The 10,690-nt window shown below is 34.2% G+C and overlaps 1 protein-coding gene across 2 annotated transcripts in view; it reads left to right on the top strand.

The window, feature by feature from the left end:
* Positions 1-10,690, top strand: part of LOC107658943 (metabotropic glutamate receptor 8) — a 198,639-nt gene that overhangs the window by 10,586 nt on the left and 177,363 nt on the right. Inside the window, exon 1 of one of the 2 annotated variants that reach the window (XM_016447670.1) lies at positions 4,757-4,891. The exons of the other annotated variant lie outside the window; for it this stretch is intronic. Coding sequence (XP_016303156.1) covers positions 4,889-4,891 — 3 coding nt within the window. The 5' untranslated portion in view covers positions 4,757-4,888. Of the gene's footprint in view, positions 1-4,756; positions 4,892-10,690 lie in introns of those variants that run through there. 2 annotated transcript variants of the gene reach the window in all.

The raw sequence follows: 10,690 nt of genomic DNA, 5'->3' as shown, positions 1-10,690 counted from the left end.
GCTTTCACAACGAATCACACAGTGCCTTCACGACATGGCGGCGGCAGCAACAATATTACAGCGAGAATAAAAGTTATGCCTTCTTTCTTTGCGTGAACATTTGGGCGGCGTTATGCAAATCTTCCCACATAGTGATGTAGATATGTGGGGGCATGTTAGAACGAGCCGTTTTAGGTAGGTGTGGCTGACTCTTAACTTTTATAAAGAATAGCTCTTTGTATTTGAGACTTTAGTCTTTGCAACTTTACAGATCTTCTTTATGCACCAAGAGCTTGTAACACTCCAAAGAGAAAGGAAAAATTGAAATCGCATCATATGACCCCTTTAAACATTTTTTTATTATTTTTTCATGTGAAATAATGTCAATTTTAGGTTTTGCAATTAAAACCTATGAATTACCATATAATTTATAGTGAAAAACAGAAATAGAACATTCCCAGAAGTCCATGCATGACACATCTAATTATATTTTATATAGTATACAGTATTTAAAAACTTTAGATTTTTTTAAATAATTTTTGTAAATGAGATTATACATTTTTAAATTCCTTCTTATGTATTTTTTACGTGTTTGAATGATTTATTGTAGTTATAAAATCGGTTTTAAACATGAATGTATTTTGAAAATATTTATGTATTTATTTTACTTTGTATAACGTAGGAGTTAAACATGAATGTATATATTAAAAACATTTTTTAAAATCTTTTTATTTGATTTTTTACATTTATTTTAGATTAGATTTTTTATCAATTATAAAAAAGTAGGCTTTTGGTCTGTTTGATGACCTCTTTCTTGGTGTGTCATGTGATTGATCGATATCACATAATCCGATTTGTTCTGACTCTGTGATTGGTTGATTGCAAATGTTAATCTAATTTAAATTAATTTTCTCAATTTAACATGATTTTTTTTACAGTGAGAATCACTAAATACTGTTTCAATTCAATACATATTTTGTAATAATTTTTACAACACGAGTGTTGCCAAAGCAGTTTTTCCATTTTATAGCTTTTACAATCCATTTCTTTCTCAGAGTGGACAAAATATTACTATTCCTTTAAAAAAACAGATATTACAATATTGAGCAACAGATAAAATAATAAAATGCATGCACACAAACACACACACATGCATTACTCAGTTGAAGAAAGCGCTCCTATATTAGTCGGCATTGTTTGTACTTAGATGTCCATTTGGAGCAGTGAACCTGGAGCACTGTGGAGTCTGTTGTGACTGCTAGCGTAGCGTCTTAGCTGCCCACAGTAAAGCCCATTGGGACAAAGCAGATGAGTGTGAAATCTGGTGCCTGGCTGAAAATGACTCAGTGATGGAGAGTGCAGGAAGCTTCTTCTTCATGTCCTCAAGAGCCTGCTGGTAAACAACACCTCTCCCATTGACAGAGTGGCGATTTGTAGATGGAGCAGGCTCTTATTTGTGCTTTATGGGTCAGGCTAGACTTCACGGCGTGCGAGATTGAAATCCGTGCACATGCTTTAGCAGGCTTAGAACTTTTTCCCTGTAAATTTGTAATTGCTTTTCTTGCTGTTGTGGGCTTTTGGGCGATTTACAGCAGCGCTCATATCGAGTCGTGTGGCCGAGCGGTTAAAGATTTGGGCTGGGGTGCGATCCTCATCTCAACTTGCTTTTTTCCTTATACATTTTTGCTGGGATGACTTATTTTTGCTGGCCAAAACCCTGAAAGGAGCATTTTAGCACTTCTGGTTCCTTCATCCTGAGGTAATGGGTTTTTTGAATGGAATAAGTCTGTGCTGAACACAAGCTCAATACATTTTCATATTTTGTCCAACAACCTAAAATACATCAGTAATAACTCCTTGTTTTTTAAGCTTTTACTTGTCTTGAAAAAGGTTGTCATGGACATTAAACGTCATCAGGATGAACAGGTAAACTCATATACTCAAGCTTTCGTGTTTATAATAGCACTCTTGGTAACTATCCGCACTCAAGCTTTCGGTGTTGTTTAAGTCATGCCGTGTGTGATTCATTTGTAGCCTACGATTAGATTTTTACTTCTGTTGATTGTATTTTAGCGCTTAAACAGCAAAAAATACTTTCATGCTCAGTTTTTGTTTTGTTTACTTGTTATACAGTTCAAGTATCTAAATGTTCTTAAATCAAGATATATTTACTTGACTATCAAAATGTTTTAAGATATCAAGTCTTGTTATTAAATGAACCAATTTGCCAGTTTATGCAAGGAACAAGGAAAAATATGTAATTGGGGTAAGAAAAATAAACTTAATTCAAAGGAAAATGACTTTTATTCATTTGTTTTTTACTTCAATGGCAGATATTTGTTATTGTTTTATGCATAAAGTCACTTAATTGTCATGATTTTTTGAGAAAACAAGACTTTTTACTTCAAGTAAATGTATCTTGATTTAAGAATGCTTAGATTTGACAAAAAAAACTACATTTTAGAAAATAATTTTTGCAGTTTATGGAGTTATTTGAGTATAATTGAGATATTATTATAGTTTTTTATTAATATTTTGGGTCAGTTTTTATTTTTATAGTTTTCTTTTCATTTTAGTCAACGTTTTAGTAATTTTGTTGTGTGTTTTTGTCATTTTTATAATTTTTTTCTATAGTTTTTATAATCTTTATTTCAGGTTTAGTTGTTTTAGTAGGTATGCCAAGTTAAACTAAATTAAAATAAGAAATGTTGCATATAGTTTCTTTAGTTAACGTTTATTTTATTTCAAGTGATGAAATGTTTTAGTTTTAGTTAGCGATAATAACCCTGGGTTAGTTCATCAAATTTCAGGTTTATAAAAGTTGACCTCATTTGTGAAGATTATCATGATGAACAAAGCGTGTTAGCATCATAAACCTTTGTTGGTCCCAGAGCTTATATTTTTTGCAATAATCTAAAACCCAATGGAAAAATCCTATCCTACTTCCAAAAATATGTCATCACTGCAGCACCGTTTTTTAGCTGTAACCTCCTCTCCGCCGCACCTGAATGCTAATATGTGTTTCCCGTTCATTCTGTTTCCTGCTATGTCTCTCTGTCAGCGTCATTCGGGCCGGTATGTGACAGCGACAGGCGTTTATGTGAGCTGACAGTCGTGCCGTCTCTCTCTCTGATCAGAACGGGAGGAGGTGTCAGTCACCGATAGCATGAACTCACACGGCTCATGGGAAAGCCTCGCGCACTTTATTAGGCCGGTGACATTATTGATCAAAGACACTGAAAAAAAAACATTAGCATGGAGGAGCGAGTCGACCACCTCGTCAGAGATTTGTGAATAGTTGATTTGCTGTTGTAGATTCAGTGCTGGAGTCCCTCGGGAGGCTTTCGGTGTCTAATTAAAGCATGAAATGTACACCGGAAGTGTCAATGCGCATTACAGATCTATAGACGTCAATGACAACCCACTGGCTAAAAGTTCTGCAGCTTTCTCTCTGTCACATGAGTGAGTTGAGCTCGTCAGAGGAGAAGCCATCTCTTGATTTCACAGTTCAAGTGCAGGTCTGTTTGTTTCTTTCATGAATGTGAGGTGTACATCTTTGTTTTATGAATTGTTTACGGTTCATTCTCAGGAAATGGTGCCATTTGTGTCAGTTTTACATGATAATACGGAACTGAGCAGTGTTAGGCCTGTTTTAGTAATAGCCCATTTGTATACTATTGTCACAATTGTGAATAATTTGAATTAGCTTTCATATTTACATTTTCAGTTTTCATTTTAATTTTAGCTGTTTTTTAATAATTAAAAAAAATCAGCTTTATTTTTATTACAATTTTAGTTATTTTTAGAACAAACTTCTAGCAAACTTCTAACAAAACAAAATCTGTTTCAGTTTGTGCCAAGACAAAATTTGTAAAGTTATATTATTAATATTTTTTTAGCTTTTCATTTTTTTATGTTTTCAGTTTTCAATTTAATTTTGTTTGGTTCATTTCACATTTATTTCGATAGCACTTTTCACAATACATATTGTTTTCTGCATCAGAATTTTGACATGTGCATTTGCCATTTTTATTATTATTACTATTTTTTTAAATATTTCTATTTAGCTGTAATTTTTATTTCAGGTTTAGTTTGAGTAATTTTAGTGCTTCAACTTACTTTGTTTCAAGACAACATTTATATTTATATATGTTTTTCATTTAAGTTTTTAGAGTTTGTTTTTCATCTAATACATTTTTCAGCTTTATTTTAATTAACACAAATATTTTTTTTCTAGTTTTTAGTTAAATTAAATCAACACTGGTTGAACTTAGTCACAGTCTATTTAGTCGGACTTATTAATGTGTAATGCAAATGACATTTTACAATGATCTATTTATTTATTTATTTATTTATTTGCAATATCCCATTTATTGCTCTTACATTAAAAAATCGAATTTTTCCTTTTTTAAAAATTGCAATTAAAATAATATTTTATGCTTTTATCATACTTCATGCTTTTTAGAATATGTTTTACACATTTTCTTATTAAATTAATAATTGTACATATTTGACATAATTTTTCTAATTTGGGCATGAAATGAGTATAATTCTCAAGTTCTTGTAAATTAAGCGGTCACCCTATATATATATATATTTGACTCAAATTTGACTATCTTTTTAATAGTACCGTTTCCTGAACTGAATTACCTTTATCTGTAAATATTTTAAAGATGTAATGGCATTAAATTAAAATTGGAGTGTTGTGTCCACTGGCCAAACTTTTGACCAATCAAATGATTTCTAGAATGAAAACATCCCACTCCCATGAACACCACCTGCCTCTGATTAGCAAACCATGCTTCTGTGACTAAAGACTATTGATCCTTCCACAAGTGTCCAGACACATCTTGTTTTCCTTGCATGGAGCCTTGAGGATATTTGACCTGCTTTTTCATCACTCAGAAATATGGTAATGAGAACATTTTCCAATATGCCGAGAGATGATATTTACTGCGGCTGGATATCATGTAGTTTGCTAATGTGTAGAAGAGGTGAAGAAAACTCAAACAGACTGCTTTAATCGTGCAGCTCAGAGCTACAGTACACTGGGAAGAAAGGAAAGGTAGGAATATTTGATCTGCTTCTCCGCAAACCCATGTAATTTGAATAGCTCTTCCTTTTGGAGTATCTGAGTGAATTATTCATGCGCAGGGACGAGATGAGAGTTTGTCACAGGAGGAGGAAGAAGAAGTGTGCGGGTGTGTTTTATTTGCAGTTTGATGAAGGCACATAATCTCCATTCACTTGGCCACTTGCGTCACCCCTTGACTTTAATTTGCACATTTCCCAAGGCCGCCCGGTCCCCACTGCAGCACTGATACCTTTCAGCTCCTCTTGAGCACATACACAATCCTGAAGTAAAAAATAAAGTAAAATCAGAAAGGGAACTGCAGGGCTGGAATGTAATTATTTTGTGTTGTTGCCATATAAGGGCAAAGGGTGGGGCTTGTCCACCCTGATTGACAGCTGACTCACCCAATCAGATCTGCCGGATTTTTGTATTCCACTCTGTTTGAACTCAAACTTTCAGCGAAAATGTTTGAAAATAAAGAGTGAAAGAGTTGTTGGAAGCTTAATGGTGGAGATGTTGAAGTCATGCGACCCTGGTGTAGTTTGTTTGTAGGCTGTGTTTTGCTTTTTGCTTCTGGTAATTGTATTATTATTGCTATTTTTTTTAACTGCAAGAATGTTATTTGTTTTACTCATTTTTGTTTTTTACTTATTTCATAGTTGAAGTATCTATCCATTTGTAAATTAAGATATATTTACTTTGGGAAAAAAAAAAACAATTTGTATTTTTTTACTCCATTGGCAGATGTTACTATTTTCAGCATAAAGTCACTTAATTTTGATGATTATTTCAACAAGACTGTGACATTACGACTGTGACAGAGATTTTTATCTAAAGGCCAATGGAAAAATGCTGCTGTTTTTTTTTGACTGGGTGATGCTAATTCACCTGACAGTAGCCGGATAGAGAACGGTGTGGCTTTTTAATCAATACTCCTTTCACATCAGACAGTAGAAGCCTCATATTTGGCCCTGTAATTAGAGCTCAGACGGCTCTGAAAGACTCTCGTCTACTAGTTTTAATTAGAGTTTGCCTTCACACGGGTCAGGAGGTTGTTTGAGGTGCTGCTGGCAGCTAATGAGAGATGGAGGGTAGTTGTGGTGAATGGGTGAAGCACACTGCCTTTGCGTATGTAATTAGCGGCATGTGAAAAAACATTGTCCTAATCTCATCTAGATTTTATGTTTATTAAGCTAAAAGAGCTAGTGGAAGCATGTTTGGGAGTAGCTAGCTAAAATTAGACATGCTGCTTTGTTTAGTAGTGTAGCTGTTTTCCAAGTACCGTAGCTCCCTGTTGAAAAAACCAGCATATGCTGGTTAGGTATGTTTAGACGCTGGGATGCTGGTTTAAGCTGGTCCTTTGCTGGTTTATGCTGGTCGTTTGCTGGTTTATGCTGGTCCTTTGCTGGTTTATGCTGGTCCTTTTGCTGGTTTATGCAGGTCATGTGCTGGTTTATGCTGGTCATGTGCTGGCAAAGGACCAGCATAAACCAGCAAAAACCAGCAAAAGGACCAGCATAAACCAGCAAAGGACCAGCTTAAACCAGCATCCCAGCATCAAAACATACCTAACCAGCATATGCTGTTTTTTTCAACAGGGCTTTCCAGTAATAGGTCTCTTTTTTTCCTTAAGTAAAGGTGTGGATATTGCTTTTTTGTATTGTATTTTGTATTATATTTTTCAAATTGTATTGTTCAGTTAGGTTTATAACTAAACAAGCTGAGGCTGTAATCACATGCTAGCTTTGGAAAGTCATGTTAGCAAATAATTTTGTTCCAACAGTTCGTTTCAATGACTGAAAAAGCAGAAGTAATATTTAGCTAGCGGTTTATCTCTAGTTTGTATATTTAGTTTGCTGAGGCAACCAATGGTATTCGATTTGCTCATACAGTAGAAAAAATAATCACTGTTGGATTTACTTATGAAACAATTTTCACTCACTTACAAATAATTATAAAGTAATGGCAAGTAAAACACTGAATTAAATGTGAATTTTTGAAGTAGAATAGTGCTGTCAAATGATTAATCGCATCCAAAATAAATGTTTTTGCTTACATAATGTATGTGTGTGTACTGTGTATATTTATATATGTATATAGAAGTACACACACAGTATATATTTTGAAAATATTTACATGTATATATTTATATTCATATAATTTATATTATATATAGATATATTTAATATACAAACATAACATATTTTTCTTAAATATATACATGCATGTGTGTGTAGTTATGCATACGTAATAAATATACACAGTACACACACATATATTATGTAAACAAAAACTTTTATTTTGGATGCGATTACTCACGATTAATCATTTTACAGCACTAAAGAAGAAAGACTAATAGTTTTTTAAATAAATGTAATCCAATAATCTTGAACAATTCTAATTTAATTAAAAATCTTTATAAAGTTTAAAATGTCATTGGAGTATTAGTTTTAAAAAATAACCACTGAAAAAAAATTATGTAAAAAAAAATGTTGCTGGTAAAAACAAAAAACAAACAAAACCAAAATTACTATTAAAATTTTACGAACAATTACAAATAAACGGCAAGTAACACATTGAATTAAACATGAAATGTTGAAGTAGAAAAACTGAAATAGTATTTTCTTTTAAAACATCTATTGCAGTCGCAATAGAAATTGCTAGTAAATTTCACAAATAAGTACAAAAATGGCAAGTAACACTTGAATTAAATGACATTTTGAAGTAGAACGTAAAATAGATTTTTTAAAGTAAATAAAACAAAAATACTGTTTTAGTCTTTCTGCTTCAAAATTTCATGTTTAATTCAATGTTACTTACCTTTTAAAAATTGCAAGTAAAATTGTTTTTTTAGGTATTGTCTTGTAAAGTCTACTCCAGTAATCATTATTTTATTTACAACTTATTGTATAGTTATTGTATACAACTTATTCTGACCATTAAATTATTATCTTCATCTGTATTTCATATCTGCATTATGAAATTCAAGATTACACACCACATGTGAGACGATTAGGGCTGGGACGATAAATCGATGCAGAATCGATTCGTGGATCGATTCTTAGATTTTCAGAATGCATCGCGATTCCTCTGGAATCGATTCTGAGCTTCGATTTTAACAGCAGATGGCGCTCTAATCTAGTTTTTATCCGCACACTCAAATGCTCATGAAGAAGAGTGTACCAATGGATTCTTTGTTCTCATATCTTGAATTTTCATTGCGTATAACTGAATTTATCGCTGGGACGATAAATCGATGCAGAATTGATTCGTGGATCGATTCTGAGATTTTCAGAATGCATCGCGATTCCTCTGGAATGGATTCTGAGCTTATATTTTAACAGCAGATGGCGCTCTAATCTAGTTTTTATCCGCACACTCAAATGCTCATGAAGAAGAGTGCTAAAGAGCGCATGTGCGTTCAGGCCCTGTCCCAAATGGCACACCCTCTGCCTTGTCCAAATACCCACACTTGCGGTCTTTGCACTTGACCACTTGACTACTAATATGACGTATTTCCTGTATTTGGCCCAAGTGTTCAAGTGAGCATGAAGACCACAAGTGTGTGTCGAACTTTTAATTACCTGATGGGACACACTTATAGTGTTGTAAAAACATTTACAGAGTTTTATTATTATTTTCAATGCTTTGCATTTTAAAACCAACTTCTAAATGCCTGTTCAGTAGTCCTATAGTCCCTCGGACTTACAATGTGTCCACGAGACCGTAGGGTGTCCCATTTGTCATTTTAGCGTTCAGAAGGGTGCTCGCGAGTGCCCCCTTTGCGGCCGTTATGCTCACCCACTGGTGCGAGCTCCGCAGCAGACTTCTACCCGACAGTCAAAGCGGCATTACGTCACGAAAGTGCGGACTCAGAGGAAGACCGCGAGGGTTTAGGGTGCCATTTGGGACAGAGTCATGTAATTTCACCTCAGCTCAGAATGCTTTTATGATGCGAGATTAATGTAAACACAGCCCACTGTGAACACCTTTGTAATTTGCTTCAACCTTTTCGAATTTTATGAATGATTAGGCTATTTTAGGTTGAAGTGTGTGTAAGGATTTGGAAAGCAGAGTACGGCCGTTTCTAAAGCATGCAGTGCCATCTGCTGTTCAAAACTAAGCTCAGAATCGATTCAAGAAAGAATTGCGATGCATTCTGAAAATCTCAGAATCGATGCTGAATCATTTCTCGATTCTCGATGCATCGATTTATTTTCCCAGCCCTAGAGACGATATAGTTTTATTGCTGCTGCAGCAAATATTATAACTGATAACATATGCATGTAAATCTCCTTTTCACTCCTTTTCACTCCCAAAGAATCTAAATTTTCTCATCTCGAGTCTCGCTGTGAAGAACACAGTGACGCTTCATGATACAATTCCCTTTAATAAGAGACCTCTCCCAGCCACACATAATTAACTGCAGGCCATTTTTCACCAGCCGCCGCTCTATTAGCAATTTGTTTAACCGAGAAATCAAGTGTCCATAAATCAAACTCGTGCCATGCTGAGAAGTAAACGGACACCTGTGATTGTTCTCTGCCTCTGCTTTGGCTCTAGATGACTTTGTGTGTTTGCTAATTGACCTTATTAATTCGGTATGATGACCAACAGCTCCTTACCAGGCGTAATATACAATCCCATCAAAGTCGCTAATACAGTCAGTATAGAAGTTCACATGACAGGATTTCACAAATGAACATTATTCATTTGAATTCTGAACATGCTTGGAGCAGAATATGTGGGAATGTCTTGTGTGAAAAATGGCCCAAGCACAGATTTCCTTTTGTCTTCAAAGATGGCGTCTTTGAAGAGCGCTGGAAAAAAGGCTTTGGTAATCTCTCTTTAAGGATGTTGCAACTTCCTCTCAGCAGGAATGTGAGCTCAGACCAGAAATGGGCACGATAATTTGCTCTGGGTTGGATCTTCTTCTACAGAATTTAGAGGAGCTTCCAAGAAAGGGAAGGTTAGAAATCCCTGGCCAGCTTTTAGAGTGGGATTTGTGAAGAAAGCGGCAAGAGAATGAATGTTTTATATGCAAAAATGGTCATGAAACGCATTGTTTCTGTAGTGTGTCGTATTTCTGAGTAAAATGTGGTATGTTCCGAGAAAAAATGTAGGGCAAGGCTTGAGTTTATCAATAGGGAATTGATATTTTGCATCAAGAAAAGCATTTAAGCAATAACATCTGCTGAAAAGAAAATATTTTTCAGAGGTGAAGTGAGGTTTTTTAAATCATTTTTATGAAACATTAAAAACACAAAAGCAGACTACAGTTAAAATTGGATCTTTTTCATATTAAGATGTTTTCTAAGTAAGACTTTTATGTTCACTAAGGTTACATTTATTTGATTAAAAATACAGTAACAACAGCAATATAGTGAAATATTTTTAAAATGTAAAATAACTGTTTTCTGTGTGAATATATTGTAAAATGTAATTTATTCCTGAGATGAAAAGCTGAATTTTTAGCATCATTACTTCAGTCTTCAGTCTCACATAATCCTTCAGAAATCATTCTAATATACTGATTTGCTGCTTAAGAAACAATTCTGATTATTATCAGAGTTGATTATCAACAGTTGTGTTGCTTCATATTTTTGTGAAAATTGTGATGTATATATTTTTTCAGGA

This window comes from Sinocyclocheilus anshuiensis, unplaced genomic scaffold, assembly GCF_001515605.1.
Source record: "Sinocyclocheilus anshuiensis isolate Anshui unplaced genomic scaffold, SAMN03320099.WGS_v1.1 scaffold283, whole genome shotgun sequence".
Taxonomy (NCBI): domain Eukaryota; kingdom Metazoa; phylum Chordata; class Actinopteri; order Cypriniformes; family Cyprinidae; genus Sinocyclocheilus; species Sinocyclocheilus anshuiensis.
The sequence above is the reverse complement of the archived record's forward strand: the minus strand, read 5'-3'. Positions and strand labels throughout refer to the sequence as shown.